The following is a 27850-nucleotide window of genomic DNA, read 5'->3' as shown; positions in this document are numbered from 1 at the left end:
GTCTTTGCAACAGTAAAACAATAAATAAATTGAATAAAACTACCACTATTTTATTTAATTTATATTTATTGATTTTTATGATACCTTTTCTGAAATGCAAAGTTAACTAATGAATGCAATCATTTTAAAAGGTGCGGCCCTCCGCTAACCTCCGCTCCCACAAAGTGGCCCCCGAGCCAAAACAATTGCCCACCCCTGCTCTAAGGGAATAATCCCCATAAACATTGTTTGAGATTCCTAGTTACCTCCTCTTGCTTGTCTCCTTTGATGCTAATCCCCTCAACCAACTAAGGAGACCTCCTATTTGGGTAACACAACATCTAGGATAACATGGGCATATATGAAACTATCATGGGTAAATACAGTCAAGGATAAATGGTACAAAACCATAACGTGCAATTATAACATGCAGAAGGCCAGAGTGTGCAGAGGCCTACTAAGAATTCAACTTCCAATTTAATCTCATCATAAATTCAGAACACTGAAGGCACACATAAATAACTGTCATGTAAGCCATTCTGTTATTACCAGCACAAGGAACTAATTGACATTCACAACAAAAATGGCAGAAAATATGATCTGCAGTAACCTTTATTATATCACACTTTTCAATTGAGGGACTATGTCTGTGAGGATGTCTTTATTTTTCATACAAGGAGCCATAAAAACTGAATCGGCTTTCAAGCTTCAAGAAAAAATGGTTGTAAAAATGAAAAATGATTCTAAACAACACATACTAACACAAAAGTGTTAAATCATATTAAAATTATTCCAGCACAAGAAAAGCAATACAAGACTCAACACTGACAAATCACTCTTAAGAAACAGAACTCTGAGTCCTCAGCATAACTTGAAACAGCAGCATTTGAAACAGCAAGCACAAATGAGGAAATAAAACTGAACATGGAACTTTAATTAGCACCTCACACTGTCCTGGGAGTCCGTCGCAGAACACGTTTATCACTCTACCACTGAAAATCAAGAAACAAACAGGAAATTAATGTTTCTAATCTCCGTGGCTTTGAATACCTGGTAGACAGAATGCTTTGAATAGCTGGTAGGCAGAATGCGACTACCCAACTGTTAGAGAAAAGGAGGTTGTAGTAGACAATCCCCCCCCCACACAAAAACTTTAGACTTTCAGAAATATGAAGCTTAGTTTAATTGTGCAAGTCACTGTGCTGCATCCTAAACTTTGTTCTCAGTAGATGGTTACAGATGTTCTTAGGGGAAGGGGTTTAGTAACTAAACTGACCCATTGACCCATTGTGCAACTGGAACAAACAGATCACCCAGTGTGGTCTTGGCCAACCATTTTGACATTATTCTGGTCCAAGACATAGCATAGAGGCACCACATCGCACTATTCTAGGAACTACAGGCTTTCCTTCCATTTCCTTGCATTCAAGAGGCCACTAGGTTATACTTACTTAAATAGTTTAAAAATATGGAGTTTAATGGAGTTTAAAAATAATTTAGCCAACCATCTCCAGTAATAGATACAGACCGTGCAGTTCAGCCTTTTCTCCTAGAGATAATGCAAATCAGTTTACTGGGTACGTAAAATAGTTTAGAAAGCTGCCAGGGCTGTCCCTTGGGGAAAAAAAATCTCATCTGGGTCGCCTCATATGACCCTGATTCAAAACAAATATTATAATAAAACAAATCACTTGGATTTTACTGTGAATAAAATGTTAATTGTTCATTAGGTAAGAAACATTAATGGAAAATGGACATGATTATTTAAAAATAGATTTTACTAATGATTTACACAATGTACATTTGCAAAACGATACAGTACAACACCCCCTACTTTAAACAACAGTATAATCCCCCCCTCCACTCCCAACCAAGAGCGTAGGCCAGAACGCTGAAGAGTACTATCAATACACGTGAGTTACTGGGGAATAAGCCCCATTAAATAGAGATCTGTCTCTCTCAAGAAGTACTACATGGAAGAGATAGTTTAAAAACATTCCTACTAACCCAAGATGAAGTAGCAAACTCACAACTACATGAAGATGTTTAATAGAGGAAGGAAAATTGGGAAGATATGAAAAATCAGTTTTATCCTCCAGGGAGTGGAGGCAGTTCAGCCAAGACTGCATTGTGTTGTCTTCCTGTCCTTGCACTAAATTTAGAAAAAGATTCTAATTCCCCAAATGCTGAAATCCAACTAGTTCCAGTTCTCTCTTCCTTTCCCCTCTCCTCCTGCTTCTCTAGAGAGAAAGAAAGAAAGCAGACAAGAAAATTCAAATGACCCTGGGAATAATTTCCAAAGTGGGCCTATCCATGTTCCTGATCAGGTTGGTCCTTAGCAAATCAAAGAGTACAGAACTGACTAGATCTTTTAGGAAATATTCCAAGTAAGTCTCCTTTGATTTAAGTTACATTTTATTCAATGGGGCTCACTCCCAAGCCGTTTTCACATGGCCACGCACCCAGAAGATCGTGCGAAACTCACGGCATAAAAGCGTCTTTCTAGCGCGATTTCCTGGCACAATCCTGTTTAATGGCCCTTTTTCTGACGTCATCGGGCCGTTGAAGGGGATTGTGCTGGGAGATCATGCTAGGAAGATGCTTCATGCTGTGAGTTTGCGTGATCTCTCAGGGTGCGTGTGAAAACGGCCCCAGTCTTCTATTTCCTTTTCATATGTGCTTTTAAAAAATTAACATATAATATTAATCACAAGGTATCATAGTTCCATAGCATACTTTCATTTGTTAAAAACATTTTTTCCATGTGTGTAGCTATTTCAGCTAACTGAGAATTCGCTTCATGTATATAATAAACAGATTCTAACCATGAAAACTGAAACTCCAATGCATCTATTATTTTTTTATGGAGGCACAAGGTTCCTTTTTTGGTTTTGCCACAACAGACTAACATGGCTACCCCTCTAGAATTTCTCTCTTTTAAGTACATTTCAGTAGAGCTTAGCCCAACAGCTTGTTTTCAGGATGGGCTGAGTTCTGGAAGAAAAACACTTCTGGGCCTGCAAAGAATGCCCTTCCCTCAACGTTAAAAAACTGCAGCCTTCTTTCTTCTCACAAACGTTAACAATTTAGTACCATAATTAAAAATGTAGAGGAAGTAGTGGGATCACCAAATTATATTTTTAAATACCTCTGTAAAAATAAGAATAGGGCTACATACTGTGCACCTTTCATAATAAAATAAGAATCTTCCTAGATCACATCAGAGGTCTCTCTGGCCCATTGTCCTGTTTCCAGCGCTGACCAGCAAGATGCTTCTGAGAACCCCACCTTCAGAGAATAAAGCCAACAAACACCCCACATAGTCCTCCCTGCAAATGGCATTCAGGACTATACTGTCTCTGAATATGGAGATAGTTCTTGGGCATCATAGCCGATGGCCACATTGACCAGTCCATCTCCATGAATTTGTTTAATCCCATTTTAAAGTCTTCTAAATCAGTGGATGTCACTACTTAACAGTAATTTTTTCAACAAATTAATTATACAGTATGTGATATAGTATTTCTTTTTGGTGGTTCTGACCTACCAAGCTGCTGTAGCATAATACTTAAGTGGTGGGGTTGCAAATCAGCACTCTGTTGGTTCGACACCCACTACAGTCATATACTCTGCAGGTGGCCTTGGGTAAGTCACTCCTCTCAGCCCCAGCTCCCCAGCTAAATTGTAGGGATAACATTAACTCTGGCTTTTTTTACCACTCTGAGTGGGCACTAATCTGTCCAAAAGGGCAGTATATAAGCAAACTGTTATTATAATATTATTATTATTACTGCCAATGAAGTTTCCTATGGACAAACTCTAGCAATGACACAGGAAAAAAATTTCACTCTTCATGTTCTTCACATCATTCCATAGTTTATAAGTCTCTACATTTCTATAGCTTATATAAGCCTTCATAATTGTGTAAAAGAAGCAGGAGCAACTTTCATCACCTCTTTCCAATCAAACTGTTACTGCAAAAAATGCCATCCTCTTCTAAAGATTCTGAAAACTTCCCTGTTGTCTTTGTATCAGCCCTGAGGATTCCCCCTATATCAATCACTGAGTTTGCACAGCCTCTCAGTCTTTATTTCTACAGCCATGTATCTGATTTTGTAATTTTATATTTACACGCACACATACATATCTACCAATGTAGGATAGATTTCTTACATCTGATGAAGTGGGCCCGAGTTGCAGCTTAATGCCCACAGTACTAAAGCTGCATTTACAAAAGGCCAAATATCAGACGTCTAACCACCATCAACACCCATTACTTGAACAGTCTGGTTTTATGCTTGTTGTCCAGGAACAAAAATGAGAAAATACTGGGTGTATAAATATTCAATATTTTCTAATTAAGAGTTCCCCCCCAAAAAAGACAGTGTATGTGTGTGTGTGTGTGTGTGAGAGTGTGTGTGTGTGTGTGTGTGTGTGTGTGTGTGTGTGTGAGAGAGAGATTAAAATGGAAAGCAAGTGGGAAAATAAAGGAGCAAAAAAAAAAAAAGGAAATCAACCTGTGGGGCTTGGCTGTGGAGGGTTGGCTGATGGAAGGCAAAGTGTAGTTGGTGTTAGCATTTCCATTGTTCTCCACCTGCAAGGAGAAGGAGATGAAGCACCCTCTCCTTAAGCAACAGAGTGGCTTCCTCCCTTTCTTGAAAGGGGCAGGTGCAGTTTTATTGTGTTCATGAGGACTAGTTTTCTGCCCCATGCTGCAAGGTGGGCAGTTAACTTTTGCTCATTCATCTTGTTCTCCCCCCGTCCTTTCCCCTTCTTATTTGGGGAGCTGCTTCATTGGCTGTGCCTCACCCACCCCCTCCAAGCCAGCTGCCTCTTCTGGATCCCATCTGGGAAAAAGAAGACAGCCTCTCTCTCTCATTCTGTGGGAGGAAACTACAAAAAAATGGGAGGCAACAATCCAAGCAAGTGCTGTGAGTGGGCATGATGGAGAACTTAAATTCCCACTGTAACTTATAACAGTCAGCCCAACCATGACAACATTCCTGACAGTGGTGAGGAGTTGTCACAGTTCCAAATCAGTGCAGGGGTTCCCAAAATCACTTCAGTCTGTGATTTCTATAGTATCTGACCATGAATGCCTGATTTCAAGGAAATGGACATTGCTATGGTCCACCAACAGCTCTGCTGTTGTATCTTCAACTTGAACTTAAAGACAGGGGCAAGGTCACTAGTTGAGAACCTCACAAGTCAAGCGGTAAAGTGGTTGTCCTCCTGGAAGCTTGGTCTGCCAACTGATGGCCTTAATTCTTACAAAACCAGGAGCCCCAAAGCATACAACATTATAATCATGAAAAGTCTGCAGTGTAAAGTAGATTACAGGAAGCAAGAGGGTACAAACGTAAGCTGAACAAACACAAGGACAAAACAGAGCGGAAGCAGAGAATATATATCATGGATTTGCTAATGTATTCGACATAACTGAAAGCTAATGAGCTCCCAAAATGTGGTAAATACAGATGATACCATCAGAAACTTCTTGCTACTGTTTGGCGCTTGTGAAAAAATGCTGCTACCGCATGACTCTGGGAGTAAACCATCTGTAAAAACTGCTGCCTAATCACAATGGATGAACAATATTCCAGGTACAGCTGCTGGTATGCTAGGCCAAGACCAACCTCAGTGAGTCTCCAGACAGCTGGCTGGCAGCTCCCCATCCCTTTTAACTGCTTTGTCAGAAAATCCTCCTCTTTCTCTCTTTTAAATATATTTTCAGTTTTTGGGAGAGACATGGCTCAACATCAGAGCAGATACTTTGTTTGCAGACAGTCCTAAATTCAGACCCTAGCTAAAGGATCGCAGGCAACAGGTACTGGAAAAACTCTTTTCCCACCCAAGACCTTAGAGAGTTGTAGCCAGTTGGAGTAGGCAATACTAAGGAAAATGGCTTAGTATAAAGAATGTCCACAAAATTTAAATTATTTTCAATTTATTTAGTTCATAAGCATTTGTATAAATTAAAACAGAGTTTGAATCTTCAAATATCCATACCAATCACTTGTATCAATTCAGCTTACCCACTGAATCTGGGCATTCTAACGGGCCTAGATTTCTTCAAATAAATAATGATACTCAAAATAGCCCATTTCAAACACACACACATGACTTCTCAGAAAGCAATTTGGAAGTAAAATTGACAGTTCTCTCTCTTGGAAATTTCTTTCCGAAAGCTTGCTATGAGCACTGCCAGACACATGCAAGATCTGAGGGCTGAGAAGGAATTATATTTGCCAGATAGTACTGAGGTCTTCAGCCACAGTGAACTATTCTGTCTAGGGTTTTTTTTTGTTTTGGTTTTTCTGGCTTAACTGAGACATCATGCCAAACTATCGTTAACACTAAAAACATCACCATTTGCTTCAGCCAGCAGACCAACACCAGAAGTCATTATCTGAAGAGGGTTTGCAAAATAGTTTGTGGTAACTAACAATTTGTCACAATATCTGAACTGACAAGCTATAGTTGTAGGGATAGCTTTCTGTCTGGAGCCAGTTCTCCTGTTATGTTACCTGCACAGAGTAGATAACATAATGCAGCAAACAAGCAGGTCTAAACCACAACTTGCTCAATTGTTAGCAGAACAAACCATCATTTGGTGTGCTGTCTGAACTGAGCACTTTACTCTTCCAGAAACAGCCAGAGCTGGACCCACTGGGGTACAAAGTATTTAGTGATCATCAACAGCAGCTCTGCAACCATACAACATGCATGCTTTATGCACATTACATGAAGGATAAACTGAATAATGAGTACATGATCTTGAGCAAAAAATGTGTTCTCACACTCTCCACATTGCTAAACAGGCCCTTTCCATTATAGCTGATTCCAGGGAAATACCTAGTATTCTAATTAATGACTGAAACATTTATTATGCTTTTGTACTTGGACTAAGTATTTCTGTATAGCTGCTGCCAATAATAAAGCCACCAGAATGCTGCTAATGGCTCTTAAAACAACAAAACTTGTTTTTATAAACACAATCTTGCTTCATGCACTTGTCACGAAACCTCTTATAATATCATTTTACTTCCTCAAACATTTTCTGAGTTGTGTTATAATTTCAGCCAACTCATTATTTAATTTCTGAAGAGAACATATTTGGCTTATATTGAACAATATGCATAGAAATTTCGAAACACTACAAGTATTGGGACAGGGAGACAACTACCTAGTAATCTTTTTATAGCCAGATATGACTGAATATATTCACGACGAATACTCCGGCAGATAATCGTATCTGAGAATTCTTAATTCATATTAACTCTGAAAACTAAATATAAGCTATAGGCCATTTATTTATAGACATGCAAAATAGAGACACGTTACAATAACCTTATGGATTATGCCACGTTACCAGCCATTCTGATACCAATGCCAATTAACATACTGTGACAGAAATTGTTCTATATTTTGGAATGAGATCTGGAATAAAAGGCTCATTTGATGCAAATAACCTCATAGACTTTGACACTTGCATTATGGTACTTTCAAATAATACCAACTTCACTGTTAGAATGCTCATTAGAACAGTGAACCCAGATAATCTGAGCTACTGAAATGTATCTTGAGTTACTCTGAACTGGATCATGAGGATGCTCAAGGAGCAGATAAGCTTATAGTGCTTTATACTTATTCTGGAAGCGTCCAATCCCAACTGTACTCATTTGTTCTTGCACTGCTACAGCAGTGGTGGTAGGCAGGCTAGTTGTTCAGCAGTTAGGGAGGGTGTCTGTCCCTCTCTCCCACTTCGTCCCTATTGCCCTGCATGTTCCGTCAACACTGGAATGGAGTTCCCAGGATGTCTGGCACATGAATGGTAAGGGACTAGAAGTATTTTTAGCAGTCTATAGAATTGGTTGTGGATTTGTCTCACCTTCTCATTCCCTTCACAGCTTCCTGAGGGTTCCAAAAAGCTTATGACCCCTGTGGACACATTCCAATGAGCTAATGTGAAACCACTGTGGAAGAATGAGGTGAGCTAATATAGTGCCTGCTTTCCCCCTTTTCCTCGTATCATCTTGTCTCCTGTGACTCCAAGCAACAGTTTTTCAGAGATCTCAGGCGCCTACAGGGAAGGGGGGAACTTGTGAACACCCTTACACTCACAGTTCCTATGATCCAGTCTTCGATCTAGTTCACAAGCAGTGAAGTGCAAGAAAACATTCTCCATAACTGGGCACCCTCAAGTTCTTGGCACCATCTTCACCACCAAGATTGGGGAAGTAGGTTAAAGAGGAAGCAATTCTTAAAACCCACACAGGACATTTTGTTACACCCACAGACTTGATGAATGATATCTCACTCCATGTCCCTGTGAACAATTGGTTCTCACCATGTCAAAGTCTCAGCCTCTTAACTCTTTGAACAGATAAACTAAGCTCTTTTTTGTGGACTATCCTGTTTAGAAAATTCTCTTTCTGCACATCTTCCTGAAAAGCCTTCTTTACTGGAATTGTAACAAGTGCTATTTCCTCTCCTGCTGCCACCGCTACCACTCACACTTAACTCAGTTAAGCTAAAATACAGATGCAGCAAGGAAATAATTTAATTCTGCTAAAATGCCACAAGTCAGAGGAATCAAATTGGCTATTCATGAAAAAAAATTGCAGATACTGAACATGGCAGGTCTAAAGTCTGCCAAAGTCTGTCTCCTTCTCAACGTGGGAGGGAAGATGACTAGGTGATAAGCCTTTCCTTCCAGTTTTAAATACTCAGAGACTGACTTGCAGGAGAATTCAAACAAATCTCCTCATATGCATTCTAAAGCAGTGAAGAAATATGAGGAGCACACTAGGTTGCTGTGTGAAAGCTTGAATCACTTTTTGTAGCTTTAGTTATAAAAACAGTGTTTCATACCTGTAACTGTTGTTCATCTAGGTCTTCCGTGCAGTAACACATGGGACTGCGCACGCACAGGCCTGCCGATCTCGGAGATTTTTATAGCTCTGAGCCACTAGGGGGCGCCCCAGCCTCTCAGCGCACATGCGCGGCCGTCTTTTCCCGCCGAAAACGGCTTCTAAGAGGGGGGTGCCCCCGACGTACCCTCAGATCCTCTTCCGCCGCCGACTGCAAGGTAAGTACCAAGAGAATTAGCGGGGAAGGAGGGAGGGTATGTGTTACTGCACGGAAGACCTAGATGAACAACAGTTACAGGTATGAAACACTGTTTTTCATTGGCGGTCTTCCTGTGCAGTCCCACATGGGAGATTACATTGCATAAATACCTGGGTGGTAGGCATAGAGGTATCACGACAGGAATATTGATTGTAGGACCGCTGTTCCCACTGCAGTCTCTTTCCTGTCCAAGACGTCCAAAGCATAATGCTTCACAAACGTGTCTGCAGACACCCAAGTCGCTGCTTTGCAGATATCTTGTAACGGCACGCCTCTCAAGAGCGCTGCCGAGGATGCTTGAGACCTAGTGGAGTGAGCATGAACCTCCAAGGGACAAGGCAAGTTAACACCCTTGTAACTCAACAAAATAGCCTGTACCACCCAACGGGCCAGTGTCTGAGAGTTAGCCCCTCTTCCCTTCTTAGGGCCCGCAAAACAAACAAAAAGGTGAGAGTCCTTCCGGAAAGGTCTAACCCAGTCTAAATAAAAAAGGAGAGCTCTACGGACATCTAAGGTATGAAGAGATCTCTCCGCTTCTGAAGTAAAATATTTAAAGAAAACAGGTAATGAGATTTCCTGTGCTAAATGAAATTTTGACACCACTTTAGGTAGAAACTCAATTTTTGTACGAAGGACCACCTTATCCTGATGAATGCTCAGATAAGGGGGGGGTCACAGGAGAGGGCTGCTAATTCACTCATCCTCCTGGCAGATGTAACGGCTACCAAAAAAGCTACCTTGAAAGATAACAAACTTAAAGGGCAGGAAGCCAAAGGTTCAAAAGGTTTTGAAAGGAGTCGCGTCAACACTAACGGCAGCGACCACTGGGGAACCAATACTCTAATTGGGGAAAATAAATTATTAAGCCCCTTCAAAAACAATTTAGAGGTGTAGTGGGAAAATACGGTCTTCCGGTCAATAGGAGGGTGGAAAGCCGAGATAGCGGCCAAGTACACCTTGACCGAAGAATTAGCTAGTCCGGATTGTTTAAGACCCCATAAAAAATCCAAAACCTCAGAGAGAGAGGAAGCTGAAGGGTCAATCCCTCTGTCCCTGCACCAAACAGAAAATTTATTCCATTTCAGGGAATAGGACTGTCTGGTAGACAACCGATGGGCATTCTGGAGGACGTTCATCACCTCCACCGAAAACCCTAGTCCTGGAGGATCAACCATGCCGTCAGTCTGAGTGAATGTACTTGTGATGACGCACTCCTCGAAACGACAGGAGATCTGGGCAGTCCGGGAGATGACGCATTCGACTGTGCAGCCTCATAAGGGCATGGAACCATGGCTGTCTCGGCCAATACGGGGCAATCAGAATTGCTGACGCTCTGTCCATCTGGATCTTGGATACTACTCTGGCCAGCACACTTATTGCACACCATTTCGGAGAAAGAAATCAAAGCGTAGTAGACTGCTCTTAACTCAAGGAGGTTGATGTGCTCCTCACTCTCCGACTCATCCCACAACCCGTGGGCATAAGACCCCTGGCAGTGAGCGCCCCACCCTAGGTTAGAGGCATCAGTTGTAACTGTAAGGTCAGGCCGCCTGTAACCAAAGCCTATCCCTTCAAAAAGGTTAGAGTCTTGTAGCCACCAGTCCAAGGATGACAAAACTGTGCGAGGGACACTCAATTTTTTGCGTTGAGAGTCCCTTTCCGGACTAAAGGCACTAGCGAACCAACCCTGAAGCGGCCTCATTCGTAACCTCGTTAAAGGTACCACAGCCGTAGTGGCGGCCATGTAGCCCAACAGGACCTGGATAAGCCTGGCAGTTTGAAACCTACACCCTTTAAATCTCTTAATAAGGGCTTTCATTTTACTCACCCTGTCGGGGGGTAAGAAGCCAGCATTCTGATTCCCATCTATGATGGCTCCAATAAATTGTATGACCTTGGTAGGGGTGAGTGTCGATTTCTTTAAATTCACAAACAGCCCCAACTTTAAGCAGGCAGCCAGAGTGATAGCAATCTGGCGGGAAACATCATCTACAGATTGCCCAACGATGAGCCAGTCATCTAGGTATGGAAAAATACAGCAGCCCTGTGTCCTGAGGTAGGCGATTACCACCGCCACACATTTCGTGAACACCCTAGGGGCTGTGGATAACCCAAACGGGAGGACACGGTATTGGAACACTTGGGTGCCATAAGTGAAATGCAGAAACTTCCTGTGATCAGGAAATACAGACGTGAAAATATGCGTCCTTTAAATCTAATACCCCAAACCATGAATTTGGAGGCAATAAGGACAACACCATTTGCAGTGCGGTCATCTTAAATTTCTGAACCCTGATGGACTTATTCAATTTACGAAGACCCCCATCCTTTTTGTCCACTCCCTTTCAAAAGCAAGGCAGACAACTCTGAGACCACCCCAGGCTGGGGCGATTGAGAAGAGAAAACAGAGAGCGAGAGACTAGGGTAGTGAACAAACTCAACTTTATATCCAAACTTAACTATGTTCAAAACCCAAACATTTGATGTGATCTCACACCACTCATCAAAAAAGGAAAACAGCCTGTCCCCAAAAAAGGGTTCAGGGCCCTGTAATTGTCAGAATTGCTTCTGAGAATGTCCCGACTCCTTGGCTTGATGCTGAGGGGTGTTCTGCCGGGTCTTGGGCCCTTGTCTCTTCCTCAGGAAGGAGGGTTGCGGGCTGTAATGATGCTGGCGTTGGGAGCCGTAGCTATAATAAGGTTGATATCGGTGTTGACGATACCTGGGATACGGCTTGTATTGCGGGCGACCAGGTTGGTGCTGCTGCTGTGTGACACCATACGAGCGCGCCGTAAGCCTGTCTTTACATTTCTTCGACAAGTACTCGTCTGTCTTGTCTGAAAACAGGTTCTGACCCTCAAATGGTAGGTCCTCCACCTTGGCATGCGTCTCATTAGGCAAAGCCGTGGTCCTCAGCCAGGCAAACCTTCTCAGGACTAGTGAAGATAACAGTGCCCTAGCAGACAAATCAGCCATATTTCGACTAACCGTAATTTGGTGTCTTGACAACCAAACAGCTTCCTCTTGGATAACTCGGAGGAAGACCCGCTGGTCCTCAGGTAACTGAGGGACAAACGTAGCCACCTTTGTCCAAAGTAGGAGTTGATAGGCAGCCATCATAGTGGCATAATTGGCTATCTTAATGCCAAAAGCTGAAGATGTATAGACCTTCCTGGTCAAAGAGTCAATCTTTCTACTGTCCTTGTTGGACGGAACGGATAGGGATCCCTGCTTGGGTTTTGCCTGCATATCCTCTGTTACCAGAGAAGAGGGAGGAGGATGTAAGGATAAGAAAGGACACTGTTCGTCTTTGATCCGGTAAAGGTTTTCAACCTTCTTGTTAGTTGCTGGGGTCGAGGCGGGTTTCAGGTTAAGCCCAGACAGCAGCTCTACAAAGCCTTCAATCATAGGAAAGGCAATGGTAGGGGTCGACCCCGAGTACATATGCTTCAAAATCTTGTCTTTCGAGCGCGGTTCTGAGGAGACCACTTCGATTTCAAGAGCTCTCGCCATTCTTTGTAACAATTCGTTGTAAGTGCAGAAGTCTTCTGTAGGAGAAGCTTCCTCCGATGGGCCAATGGTTCCATCAGGCGACTCAGATGGTGGTGAGTCATATCTGCCATAGGCAAGGTAGTCATCATACTCGGTGTCCGAATACACTGGGGTCCATTTGGAGCCCTCTATGGACATAGCCGGTAAGAAGGGAGAGCGTGAACGGTGTCTCGGTTCACGGTCGGAACCGAAGGAACCCTCTCTATAATGACGACATGTTGAGTATCTGTCGCGTTTGGACGACCATCCTCTGTCAGACCGGGAAGATCGCGAGGACCAGGAGCCACGAGATGGTGAACGGGGCACCCCCGAGGGGGTCAGAGGTCTTTCCACCATAATAACATCAGAGTCTCGAGACCTGGCAGACACCGGTGTTCTCCTCAAAGGAGATGCGTCCCCGGAACCACGGGGGTCGGGTTCGAGGGGATGCTGTTGTACCCGCTGAGGGGTAATTACACTTTCCAAGACTTGCTTGTCAGACTTGGATGACAAGTGCTTCTTCTTCTTCTTCTTCTTCTTCTTCTTCTTCTTCTTCTTCTTCTTCTTCTTCTTGTCAGGGACAGAAGCCGGAGGAGTAGGATCCGAGACTAGCGGACGGTCCGACACCGAGCTGCTGCAGGATGTCCTCAGTTCTGATGGAGCTAAAGAGCCCTCTCTACCCAGAGAGGCGTTCGCTCTGGAGCCCGAAGGTTCCGATGCTGGCCTCAACTCCCGACGTCAGATCCGAGGAGGCCGGAAACGCTGGCGTTGAAGTGCTCCGAACCATCTGTCTCAGGCTCGGGTGACTAGACGTCGGGGAGTGTCGGGAACGCGACGACTTCTCAGAAGACTTCGAAGCAGGGGTAGAAGCTCTTTCGGGTGCAGGTGACTTGCCCTGAGCAGAAGGGTCGGTCGCAGCCATAGCGCGCCGCCACAAATAAGCCTGGAGTCTCCCTGAGCGTTCTGCCCTGGCCTTCGGAGTGAAGGTGCAGCAGTGTTTACAGACCTGCGGATTATGCGTCTCTCCCAGGCAGTAGAGGCACTCCGAATGACCATCTGACTTGGTCATTTTACGGTCGCAGGTAACACATCTCTTAAAAAGAGCTTTATCCAACATTTTCCTTCCAACGAAGTACCAAAGCAGAGCCAACAAGAACCTCTTCAGTTGGCGGCAAAAGAGGAACTGAGGGTACGTCGGGGGCACCCCGCCTCTTAGAAGCCGTTTTCGGCGGGAAAAGACGGCCGCGCATGCGCGCTGAAGGGCTGGGGCGCCCCCTAGTGGCTCAGAGCTATAAAAATCTCCAAGATCGGCAGGCCTGCGCGTGCGCAGTCCCATGTGGGACTGCACAGGAAGATCGCCGATAAACAATCTGTTCCAATTTTTTTTAATAGGTTGGATCCTTGTATTATTTTCAGGTGTGGGTTTGAAAACCCAGTAAGCTATTATGACAAGGAGGGATAAAGAAATATAAAGTTAAAATCCAAGTATTCAGAAAAGGACAGCTGGATTAAGAAAAGAAAGGTGACATCTGCTTGTTTATCCTTTAAAATAAAAAAATAAGATCAAGAATCCATTTTAATTTAATTTCATGACACTCGCACAAAGCAGTAACCTTTCCCTTAAGTATAAGAGACTGATTTCTATGCCTTAGGAGCATTACAGATACTGCAAAGTTCTAGAAGACTACAACTTTCATATAATTAATGCTTGGTTTAAAGGAAATTACTCAAATATTTCTCCATTTTCCATTCTCTTAGATTTTTAAAAAACTTTTCCTTTTCTGGCGGCTTTTCATAGTTCCTCTAAAAAATGCTAGCCATATTTTCAATAGCTCTCTCTATAGAAATATATCTATACATTTATATCCTCCTTTTCTCCTCAATAAGAATGTAAAGCAACTTATAACATTGTTCTCCTCCATTTTATTGTCATAATCACCACCCTGTATGGTAGGTTAGACTGAGGGCAAAGCTACAAGTGACGGATGACACTTGAATGGCAAGTGTATTTCACCCTGTGCACTTGCACTCCACTCAATCCACTTGCTGTTCAAGTGTCATTCGTCACTTGTAGCTTGGCCCTCAGAAGTCACCAAGCAGAGTGGCTATTCCAAGCAGGACCTCTGAGATCCTAATTTGGCTATTTCCAAGGAAGTCCATAAATGGGCATATCTGTCTTGAATCACATAGCTTTACATACCAGATCACAAACATAGGCATTAATAGCATTCTAGGTAACGACCTGAATACTCACTCAGGAGTATTTATTCTGTTGACGTTGTTGCTGCTGAAAGAAGCTTTTCTGTATGTTAAACACTGCTCACATAATTTTGCATGGAAACCCATTCAAGTCATGCCCTTTAATTTTCTGCGAGGCTAGGGGCATGTTTGAAAAATGTGCTGCTCAGAACTGCAGCATAAAAAGATGCTGAAAAGAAGTATCAGAAAACCTGTCCCTTCAATAGGGGTTTTCAAGTGATTCTTTTTTGAACCATTCACTCTTATCAAAATGTGTATTTAGAGGAAAAATTAAAAACCAAGAATTCTAATATCAGCCCTCATTGATTGTGCAGTGTGAAAAGACACATCAAAATCCTGTTAATTACTGTGCTAGAATGATTAAAGGGATGGAACACTTCCCCTATGAAGAAAGGTTAAAGCGCTTGGGGCTCTTTAGCTTGGAGAAACGATGACTGAGGGGTGAAATGATAGAGGTTTACAAGATTATGCATGGGATAGAGAAGGTTGAGAAAGAAGTATTTTTCTCCCTTTCTCACAATGCAAGAATTCGTGAGCACTCAATGAAATTGCTGAGCAGTCAAGTCAGAACAGATAAAAGGAAGTATTTCTTCACCCAAAGGGTGATTAACACATGGAATTCACTGCCTCAGGAGGTGGTGACAGCTTCAAGCATAGACAGCTTCAAGAGGGAATTGGATAAACATATCGAGCAGAGGTCCATCAGTAGCTATTACCTACAAGATATAGATGGAACTTTCTGTCTAAGGCGGTGATGCTCTATATTCTTGGTCTGGGGGGGGGGATCAGTGGGCTTCTAGTGTCCCTTCCCCATTGGCAGACCTCCAGAGGACACCTGGTTTTTGGCCACTGTGTGACACAGATTGTTGGACTGGATGGGCCATTGGCCTGATCCAATATGGTTTCTCTTATGTGCTACATCAACACAAACCCAGAATATTTCAGAACTACAACATCAGGGATTACTTAAAGTTATACAGTACTGTTAAACAGCTACATTTGGATTGCCAATGTGGCGCCCATGGGTGTCATGGTGCCTGCCAACACTTTTCCTGGAAGCCACCAAATGTTTTTAGAAAGTAGGCAGGGCCTTTGCCCACCAGGGCTTCTGATTGGCCATTGGAAATCTGATAGGCTGGGAATATTTTTTACAAGTTGCTTTGGCAGCAACTATCACCACAGCACAAGGATCTTCACTACATTACTGAAGGCAAGCTGTGTGTATGCAAGACTAAATTGGAGTCTTGGTTTATGCCTAAGAGCAAAAGCCACAGCTTATGGTTTCAATACAATGAGAAACTATGTCCTCCCATTGTGTACATGGGAATTAGGGAGGGGAATTAAATGTGTGAAAGCGACGACTCCACAGACTCCTTCACATAGCCACAAAGCGTGGTTTGATGTTACATCTGGATGTAAGTGTGGGTTGATTTAACACTCACATTCTTCAAATTTACCAAAAAAATCAGACAGCACTAGTAACCAGAATTAAACTCATACTTCTACTTCAGAGAATGGGAAATTATTTTCACCAATTCTGCTTATAATGCAAGTACATAAACAAAAAAAACATTTCAAGGTTTTGTGCAATCTGCCTGCAAATAGATGGCTGCTGGGTGACAGGCAAGTGAGATTTAAGCAAGCAATTGGATTGTGGCAGCCTGTACACAACCCACCATGGCTGTTCATCACTATCAGCTTCAGCTTTGTTTTTTAATTTAATCACATTCTCTTTTCCATAACCAGGGCCCTGAGACCAATTCAAGAAAATGCCTTAATAAAGGTTCTAATCCACTTAATATATTGAGACATCCATGAATATTGAGATACTGTGTAAAAAGTTAAAAAAGGAAATGCTACAAGCTGAAGAATAAAAAAGAAAAAAAGAACACAATGCAGAACATTTAGGAAGCTCTGAGCTCTTCTGTAAATTACTTTAAACATGGTGCCCCATGTAGCTGATCACACAAAGTACCGCATTTAGCCAGTTGCTCTCCTCAATGTTATAAAGTAGAGCAGCAAAGAACAGAAGACAATTTGCCACAGAAATTGGGACCATCATATATAGGGTTTCACTGCAACTGGTAACACCTACCAGTGAGCTTATGCACAGGGAGGAGAAACTTTTTAAGTGATGGGCCAAGACTGATGTCTAAATGTTGCTTTACATTACAAGATGGGTGTAAAAAAGCCATTTAAAAGAAATTAGTGTTTTTCAAGCTTCCTGTGACCTGAGAGATCTGCCAAGAAGCTCTTGCACAGCCCCATGGAATCTATATCTGAGGCACAGGATTATGGGCCACATTCCAACTTGTACACTCAATTCCTGGAGCACTGGCCCGTCTCAATGAGCCTCACTGTTGCATTGCTTGAACTGATGGATGAACGTTTAGAAAGTGAACTGAAAGTGATCTACACGTATAACCTCCTACCTTTACTTGGTGCAGATTTCCTTACAGATGCAACATGATCTTCAGAAATGGTGAGACGTCTCAATACATCAGCCAGGGCTGCTTTCAGCACTGTGATTTCGTCTTCTTGCTGTTGAACTCTCAGTTCAAGAGCCGAAAGGCGATCCTGGACATCAGATGTACTTGCTGCAGAAATGCTGTCATCTGTTTTTTAAAAAATACAGACACACATTTAAAGAGTCGTGCAGTGTTTTGTTAAGGTTTTAAAAACAGCACAAAAAGATCGGTGGGGGGAGATGTCAAGTGAAGCACTTGCAATATCATTGTTTCAAAAGTGTGCAGTTTAGGACAAGCAGTTGTTACAGCCATTACACACAGGCTGTTTTCAATAGCCCCACCACAAACACTGATCTTTGGAGACTGGGGAAAGAAAAACTCAGTCTGGGTGCTGAGCTGTTCTGTGCAGGTAGCTTATCATGTGGAGTCAGATGACACATGGTAAGATTTAAAGCCCCTTCTACGCAGCAACCACAGCACACACATTGGACCATACTGATACAACACAAACAGGTTTATCATTCCCACACCATCAACAGGAAGATGACATCCTTGATCAAATACATAAAGCAAGGAAATAATGACCATAGTTGCATTAGAAGTGGCAATTTGAAAAAGCACTTCTCCTCCATACCTCACTGATAAACATTAGAGCCTGGCTTCTGCCCCTGATCCTATGACACTCTTCTCTAGTAACTGATGGCCTCTTTAACAAACAGAAGACTGGATTTGGAGAACACCAGCATGCAAATACAGATCTCTTTTGAAACTATTCCTGTAATAGCTACATACAAACACAAATTTCAAAAGAATAAATGACTCAAAAATGCAGAAGATGACATACATCTGTTACAAAAAAAATCTACTCAAGTTACACGGATAGGCTTCCAGTTTACAGTAATGTGATTCACAGTGATTCATATTTAACGTTTTTGATCAAACATGAAAGTTCACTGCTAGTATTTTTTTAAAAAAATGGTCATTACCAAATTTACAGCATGAACTTTTTCAGCAATTATCTTGGCAACAATTCTGAGACCACTACATAAAACAACAGCTGAATGTATACAATGGGAGGTGATAAAGGGTAGTTCCACAGATAAAACGCTATAAAGAAAACAGTGCATTGTTGGAATGCATAAATGCAACAAGATACTTCCACATTTAAAAGTGGTGTTTGTGATTTACTATCAGAAGCATCATGTGCAAGATGGAGGAGATAAACAGAAGTACTTTCTTTGCAGAATGGTCAGCTCTGCTGAAATACAGAGGGCAGCTGAGGGTCACCACACAGACAGAAAGAACCAAAGCTGATAATGGAAAAGTATGACAGTTGGGTTGTTAAGGAGACCAGTCAAGAAGTTGTGGAATCTCTAAAGGTTATTATTAAGAGGATGAATAAGCACCTGTTATGTCTAGAAATGGTCTAGGGAATTTGCCATTCCAACACTATTTCTATTTCAACAGGAGCCACATTTAATAGATCAACATTTGTAGCTTTCAAATGCCTTTAAGGGGGACAGAAATAGCTTGCACATACACATAAATATCACACGGTTAAGGACATTTTAGAACCATTTAACATTTTTAAATTTCATGTGCTGACCCCACCCTCTTGGATTTTGAGCAGCTGTACACTTGATGAGAGAGACAGATGCCTTTGTAAGTGAAAGAAAGATCTCTTAATGGCTGAGATCTAAAAAATTAGGCAACATTTCTAAAATAGTTTGTTGTAACATCTGTTGCAGACCAAATTCATTCTAACATGTTGCAGTTACTGGCACTTGCACAGGTGGCCTAAATCTCTGATCAACAAATGAACAGATGAGGAAATAAGCATCAAGTATTCTTTCTGTCTTCAATGATGGCTGACAACCAATTGCTTGCCCTTCTTCTGTACTGGTAGCTGAAACAGGATAGCATCCTACAGCCCCTTGAAGTAGGAATGAGAAACCTGGTATCTGGGCATTTTAGAAAAAATATGACTCTTAAATGTCTTTTAGCCATAATAGTTTAATGCCCCCTGAATACAAGAAAATGAGAGAAAACAGAAACGGATACACTGTTAGAGACAGAACACCGGGCTTGAATGAACTTGTTCAGAACAACCAAAGAAGACATGCTTCTCTGGAGACATGCTTACAGGAGCTCAGGAAGGGACAGAATAGGGTTGGCATGCTGGTCAAAAGACAAGAGGAAAAAACTGGAGGAGAGGAGAATGACGTAAGCTGCTTTAGATCCCACTGAACAACAACAACAACAACAACAACAACAACAACAAAATTTGATTTATATACTGCCCTTCAGGACAACAATGCCCACTCAGAGTGGTTTATAATGTTATTATTATCCCCACAACAATCACCCTGTGAGGTGGGTGGGGCTGAGAGAGCATCCGAGAGAGCTGTGACTGACCCAAGGTCACCCAACTGGCTTCAAGTGGAGGAGTGGGGAATCAAACCCGGTTCCCCAGATTAGAGTCCCGTGCTCTTAACCACTACACCAAACTGGGAAGAAAGGTGGGATATAAAGGAAGTATAAAGGTGTGCAAGCACCGAGTCATTACTGACCAATGGGGGGGACGTCGTATCACGACATTTTCTTGGCAGACTTTTTACGGGGTGGTTTGCCATTGCCTTCCCCAGTCATCTACACTTTACCCCCCAGGAAATGAGGTACTCATTTTACCGACCTTGGAAGGGTGGAAGGCTGAGTCAACCTTGAGCTGGTCATGTGAACCTGGCTTCCGCCAGGATCAAACTCAAGTTGTGAGCAGAGCTTGGGCCGCTGTACTGCAGCTTACCACTCTGCGACATGGGGCTCTTTTATAAAGGAAGTAAAATTAAATCAATCATTTCAGCTCAGTCAAATATTCCTTGAAACCAGCGTGCAGGCAGCAGGTTACATCTTAATTCTGTCATGGTGCCCATTTTCTAGCATGTACAGGAATACAGGCTTCTTGCCACCTAGGTCTGCAGCAGGCAAAGGTAGATGGCTGCCTGCTATAAACTGCAGACACTTCTAAACCGGACTCATTAGGCAGCTACCTTCTTTCAATAGTTGCTGTTACTTTGCTTTATTTTTGTCTTAATTTCTTGTCTTCTCTCCCCAGATAAAAAGGTAAAGAACTGTTTGGCAAATCATTCATATTTACAGAAATTTTTCTAAACAACAAATCACAGTCATTATTGCTGGATAATCTAAGACTGAGCCTGACTCTCCATTTACGTACTATTTATTTTTTTCTTAGTTTGAAGGTATTAGTTATCCCAACTCATGAAAATGTCACTGGGCAGTTCATCAATCTAACTTATTCTGAAGTTAAAGAGCAGCTTCTTTCCCTATACTAAGTCTCATTGGCCTTTAACTACCTGAACGAGGCTTTCTTTACACATGCAGATAACTGTGATGAGATGTACTCAGGCAACTTGGGTTCTCAGCTGACATCCATCTCACCAGGTGTAATGCATGAATTGGCCTCAAGACACACCATAAACTCAAATAAAAGATGCAATAGTGCGTGTAATCACGACTAGACAAGTCTAATCAAAAGCCTTAAGAGACAGATGTATAACAATGCAAAATCACACCACTGTACTCTTATGAAATTTCAGTTCATTTTAATGGGATTTATATAGCTGGAAAAACTTCTCCAGTAGCAAATATCCCTTTTTGATAATTTATAAACACATCTAGGAGCAGAGTTGCTTTTAAAAAAATAAACTGATTTTCATTTCCAAATGATGACCAGGAGGAGAAGGAAGAGTCTGAGAAACATACTGGGTTGAACCTTACCGGCTTTTCTGCTAGGAAAAGGAGGAGGAGCTGCCCCTTCTGACTACCAAAACATCTTTGCCACAGAATCCACACTAGATAAGGGCTGTAGTGAGGATGGAAGTCAAGTAAAATTAAATGAAAAAGCTTGAAGGGCCCAACCCACTGTTCAAAAAGACAATTTTAAAGATAAATATAGCAGAAAACTCCCCTCATTACTCCTTCACTTGGGTAGTAAAGCAGGAAAATCCTGTTGTAGAAGGTAAATCAGCCCAAAATATGTTTGGGAGTTTATCAACATTTTCATGTTTAAGCTACCCCAGTTTCACTTAAAGATTTTTTTTAAAAAATGCCACTGCTTAATAAAATTAGTCTTGAAAGTTTGCCAGGAAAATGTTGATGCTAACATCTCACTAAAGTAAACTAGTTGTGGGTGGTTTACACCTATGCCATGCTGTGTTTTCTATTCTGCATGCCAAGTTTTGTTCAATAATTACTATGTTGCACAATGCAGAGCATATGCTTAGAGTCTGTGTGTTACCAAACAATTGCTACATTGCACTTTTGATTCTCCTGCGACATGATGAACAGATATTCTAGGTTTATAAGACTGGAATTTTTACAGAGAAAAAGGACACCCTCCCAATTCTGTTCCATCAGTGAGCTACAACCCATCCTGGAAAATGATACCTCTCTCTCAGAAGCCCTGGGTGGAAGACCTTTCCTTGCCTACAGACAGCCCCCCAATCTTAAACGACTTCTCACTTACAATCATGAATCGGCCAGCAGAATCACCAGCACAGGTACCAGGCCCTGCAACAGACCCAGATGCCAGCTCTGCCCCTATATCTACCCAGGGAATACAATTACAGGACCCAATGGCATCAACTACACTGTCTCTGGCTCTTACAGCTGCTCATCCTCCAATCTGATATATGCCCTCATGTGCCAACAATGTCCTTCTGCTCTGTACATTGGACAAACCAGCCAACCTCTACGCAAAAGAATAAATGGACACAAATCTGACATTAGAAATGGAAACGTCCAGAAACCAGTGGGAGAACACTTCAATCTACCAGGACATTCCATCAAAGACTTAAAGGTCACTGTAGTTCAACAGAAACCTTTCAAAAACAAAATCCAACGGGAGGCTGCTGAACTGGAATTCATATGCAAATTTGACTCTGTCAAGCTGGGACTGAATAGGGACTATGAATGGTTATCACATTACCACAGGTAACAGATTTCCTTTACAGAGGTGGGGTCTGGGGGAGCTCAGTGGCACCTGGTGTGGGCTTTCGGGAACCACAGATCTCTTTGTCAGATGCATCTGGCAGGGAGAGCTGTGGTTGTCGAAGGCCCATACTACATTGGAACTGGATGGTCTAGCTGTTTGGCTGCTACAAACTAACAGGGCAAACTCCTTTGAAGCCAACTGATACACACACCAAAAGGAGATGTTTACATATACTAGCAAAGGAATGTTTTGATTGCTCCCTCCCCCTCCCCCCCTAATTGCCGCCTCTCTTCTCTCTCCTGCTCTTCTGTATTTGGCCAGTATCTGTATCAGGCATCTGACGAAGAGAACTTGATTCTCGAAAGCTTATGCTACAATAAAATTGGTTAGTCTTAAAGGTGCTACTGGACTCTTTTTGATTCATCTTTACTCTGATTATGTAGTGTCTATTGCCTATTCCTCACTATTTCTAACACCCCAGTCATAAATATTTATTCAGAAATAAGTTACACGTAGGACTTATTTACAAGAATGCATGCAAACAACTACAGCATAGTTATAAATTTTTCATTAGTAAAGCACAATCAAGATACTTCACTCATCTGCATCATCCTGTGGTGTTTTAAAACCCCTCTTACGCAGAATCCAGTTTGATATAGCTAAATGCTATACCACAGGAAACTTTGATTGGCCATACACATTTTACTTCAGCATGTACACAGATCAGTAATTTCATGGCCAAAAGCAAAGAGAAATCAGTATAGAAAAAAAAGGAACAACTAGCCTAGGCATTAAGAAAAATCCTATACAGGAAAATAGTAAACAATTTTCAGGAAAAAAACGAATTGTATATAAAAATATAGTTTTGCAAAGTGATCATCCTGAGGTTTTTACTCAGAATTTCTACTGTATTCAGCTCCATTATTCCTTATGGGGGGAATCTTTCCAGGGGGTGGAGGTATCTTTTTCAAGCAAACTACATGAGGAAACCAAGTCCTGCCTATTCACTAACCCCCACCCTAGTTTCAAGTTGCTTGGGTCAAGGGGTCCAATTCTATGGGCTCCTGAAAAGGTGCCCCCAGCCACTCTGCATGATTTCTTCTGTGGGGAAAAACATTATCCATTGCTTTCTACAGGTCAAAGACAGATGCCTAAAAAACAGCCTTAGTGAAACATACAAGAGTAACTATACTGGCCAAGCCTCCCAAAGCAAACAGAACCAACAAAGCACAACAAAACTAATGTCAAACCAGAGAATCCCAAAAGATCTACTACCAAACCAGAGAATATTGCAGAACCAAACTGAAGTGAGGGATAGTGTTACCAGCTCAAATGAACCAATGTCACTCACAGATGCCAAGCAGAACCCAAGGCCAATGCAAGTTCAAGAGAACCAACGTCAAACCAGAGAATCTCATCACCCAAACTGGAAAGCCAGTAATTTCAAGGCTGTAGTATATGATACCTGGCAATAGTATATGACAAGCATACAACACTGTCACAAACAAACACAGTAACACTGCCTCCCTTCTCCCTCCTCCTATAGCCTGGGAAAGCTGCAAGAGGGTGGGGGACAAGGCAGTACAAACTTTACAATGCGATTCTGAGATATTCCCGAAAGTATCTGGATAATTCGGGAATGTGAATACAAATTTATCAGAATATACCTCAATAATACCAAATAGATATTTGGATATATTTTTAAACCAAATATACCCAATTTCATTTCCCTAATCAAGTATATACTCCAGGGAATCTGTGGAACTCAGGAGTAGACTTAACGGTGGTTATGCCTTTGCAACAGATTTAGTTAAGCCTGCTGCAATACCTGGGCTGTGAAAAAAGAAAATCACATCACTCACAGCCTTGATTTTCACACTTAAACCTTTGGATTCTACTTAACTCCTTCCTGCATATGTATTTCCTTGTATTAAATCACACAGGGATCCCTTCCATCACGTTCAGTTAATTACTGTAATTAGAAGTGGAAAAGATGTGTGGAGTAAGGCCTTATGCACTGTGGGCCCTTACCCAGGAACGTCTCGAGACCATGTTTGTTCCTTTATTATATAGCTTCTGCCACCAACTTAAAAAGATAGCAAAGACTGTTAAATTACTTAATGTTTTGTGCTTGGTTCTTTTAGACATGAGTTTTAGAAATCATTTATGTTGCCTTTAGATGGAACAACATTTTTTACAATTGTGAGGATAGCAAGTCATGCCAGTTACTTTTTATTGTGGAATACGTAGAGAAGTGGTCTCAACAACTTTATCGTCTTAGGACTTTGTAATCTGCACATTATAAACAATGTCCACAAAGTATATGGATCATGAAACAACCCCCTCCAAAACTACTGATATTGTTTGAGAGCATTTTGCCTCCAGCCCGTGCAACTGGTCCCATCTGTGTTTGGGTAGAAGTGAACAATTATAGTTATCTGTTCATTAGTGATCAATAATGATAGATACTTGAACAGGTTCTGGATGTTGTGGAACACATTGACTTCTGCCAACACACACACAGATTTTTGTTTGATGACATTTTACTACTCCAAGATAAAGTGGAACGGGGTAAAGAATATACATGCTTTTTTTAAACAGTTCAGTTTGGGTTCTTATAAATAAATACAAATAATTATTGACATATTTTCAGGTCAAGCATAAAAAGAAAACCACTTGAACTATTTCTAGGGGCTAATAACTACAAGGGTTAAACTTTGACTTACTGTTTCTGAATATAGATGATGCTCTTTCTGGGTTCACAGATAAAATAAGGATTAAGTTGTATTGGTGCAACTACTGAGTTCAACTGTATCTGAAGTAATGCCCTTATCAGATTAATAATGGCATCTTTTGCCCTATAGATCACAATGTATATGTTAAAAGCCCATACCATGCAGATCTTATTCATGTCTTTTGGGCATGACCTTTCTACTTGGACTAAGTCTCTTGAACGATTAGCTATTCAACACAATTGATTGTAAGACAATTTGTTATTTGTAGGTTAATGTTGGGAATTCAAAACTTATTATAAATTTGTTTTATGCAGCTAAAATGCCCTATCTGAGGCAAAAAATCTGAAACATCCTTAATTTTGGAGTCACATTAAAAAAATCTAAAAATCTAAAAAATAGCTTTCATTAGCTGGTTAATGTATTATACCAGAAGTCATGCTGTGATAAAGATACACACAGAGAGATATATTGAGAGATGGATTAGGTTTGTGGTATTCTGGAATAAATGTATCGGTCCACATTTATTTTTCAAAATGTTGTAATTTATCCAATTTTTTATTAATAAAAATATTCAAAAAATATTTGGGTTCTTGGAAGTTAACCCTACATGAAGCGTAAGTAAAACATTTCAAGTTTGTATCAAACTGCAACATAACTAAGCAAATAACTCTGCCATCTCATTCAGAGCAAGGCGCTCCTAAAATGTGATCTCTGCAGAAAGAGAAGGAAAGCTTTTATTTTAACTTCTAGTTAAGTCTGTTCCAAACCTAGCTACCATCTAGAGTTCTTCAGAAAAGTATATAGACAAAACAAATCCAAAGAATAACCAGCTTTTAAAGAAAAGGACACTGTAAAGCTGCATTATGCTAGAGCCTGTTCACTGATACACCAACCAAAGACCCCATATGCACCATGGGGGAGCTGTCCTTATAAAACATACATTTTAATGTGAGACCTGAGCAGTACATGCATATGGCCAATTTTAGGGTTGACAAACTGATCAGTCAAATATTGACAGCTAGGCATGTATTTGATCAATGTCAAGTAAAATAAATGTCAAAGCCAATAATGCTACAATGTAGGTGGCATGGCAATATGCCTTTTTAAAAAGATTCCACTAATGTTTTATTAGTTAGGAAGAGCAGGAAAGAAGACTGCTCATCACCTAGCAGCAGGCAGGGCCAACACTAGCAGCACAGTGCAGGTCCTCTTACCGGCCATTTACCATAACTGCAGGTAAAACAGACACAGTATGAGTGGAAATGACTGCTTTCCTGGGATCATCCATAATGCCACACTGCTTGCTGCAGAAACCAAGGAAGACCCTTTTTATGGGAGTTGTTTATGAACTCTGTAATGCTCTTGGGGAGGATTAAGCTTCAAGTCTAAAAATACTGGCTTGCTGACGACTATTTTTTTTTAAAAAAGGTTATTAACAACAACAACATTCAATTTATATTGATACTTTGCCTTACTTTTATTTTTAAATAAATGCAACTCTGGCTAATCCAGCGGTTCTTTGATCAAAATAATATTTCCACTCTTATACTTTGGCTAGGGAATCCCCAGTTTGTATAAGGTGACCTTTAAAGCATTTCTATCATGCTTTCCCAGCCAACCCCCTCAAGCTCAAAATTCACCTATCAAGGTGTTGCTTGCTCAATGAACTGAGTAACTGCAGCATGCTCCAGTGGCACACAGAAGGAAATGTGTGGCCAAGGGAACTAGTAATAAACAAGAATTAAGACAACAGGCTATTCAGGCAATTAGCCCTAATCAGGCAACTGTAAACACATGAAGATATGTCAAGCCAGTCGTGGACTTCCTGTTGCACAAAGATTGTCTAGAAAATTGTTTTTAACTATTCTGATTCTTTCACTTCTCTATAAAGAATATTCCTCACAGGCCTAGAAACGTTACTATCGTCAGGCTTTTAAAGTGCTATTTGAAATGCTGTCTGAAATACTGCCCAGCAAATTTCGTGTTCAGAGCCTTTTGAGTAAGTTTGCACACAACCAATACTACTAAAACATGCATGTATACATGCAAACACACAGCTGCTTTTCAGTAGTCCAGATTTTTAAAAACCCAGGTTGCGTGCTCTAATTATTCCACAGAGAGCTCTAATTTAGAATCACGTCACAGATAGGCATGCTTAGAAAAGTTAATTCACGCAGGATCATTTGCATGAGAGCACTGTTTAGAATGATGTTTTAAACAACTTATTTTTAATACAAGACATCACATAACTGTGTCTATGTGGGCTAACAGAAACCAGGTGGAGAATAGTTTTATCAACCGCATTAAGCTTAACAGAAGTGTGCTATTTAAACTCTTCCCCTCCAAAGTTAATTGTGATTTCAGTCTTCTCTCTGCTGTTCTAAATTAATTAATTTAGAATCTTTATATACTTCACCTTTCTCCTTACACAGTCAGGAACTACAGTGGATGACAACCACAGACAAAAATTCAAAAATAACCATGCATTATATTAAAGCATAATTAAACTCAGGTGATTAATTACCTGATTTGTTTATTTAGAAAACAATTACACTGTCTGAGATGGTTTACAAACAGTTAACACCAACAGCTTTCAGGGTGTCCCCCCCCTCCACTTTCAGTGACCCTAGTCCACAAACCCATCTTCGAACTGCATACATGGCCTATCACACATGCACGGCATATACCTGTAGAGTCAGCCACATACTGCTCTAAAAGCAACTCTGAAATAGCAC

The 27850-nt window shown here is 41.3% G+C and overlaps 1 protein-coding gene across 7 annotated transcripts in view; it reads right to left on the bottom strand.

Moving 5' to 3' along the window:
* EML4 (EMAP like 4) overlaps window positions 1–27850 on the bottom strand; it is a 206113-nt gene that overhangs the window by 71474 nt on the left and 106789 nt on the right. For all 7 annotated transcript variants that reach the window (XM_054982940.1, XM_054982905.1, XM_054982923.1 and 4 more), the window contains exon 2: window positions 17334–17516. In XM_054982940.1, the coding sequence (XP_054838915.1) occupies window positions 17334–17516 (183 nt within the window). The remainder of the gene's footprint in view (window positions 1–17333; window positions 17517–27850) is intronic.

Source organism: Eublepharis macularius, chromosome 1, assembly GCF_028583425.1.
Source record: "Eublepharis macularius isolate TG4126 chromosome 1, MPM_Emac_v1.0, whole genome shotgun sequence".
NCBI lineage: Eukaryota > Metazoa > Chordata > Lepidosauria > Squamata > Eublepharidae > Eublepharis > Eublepharis macularius.
The sequence above is the reverse complement of the archived record's forward strand: the minus strand, read 5'-3'. Positions and strand labels throughout refer to the sequence as shown.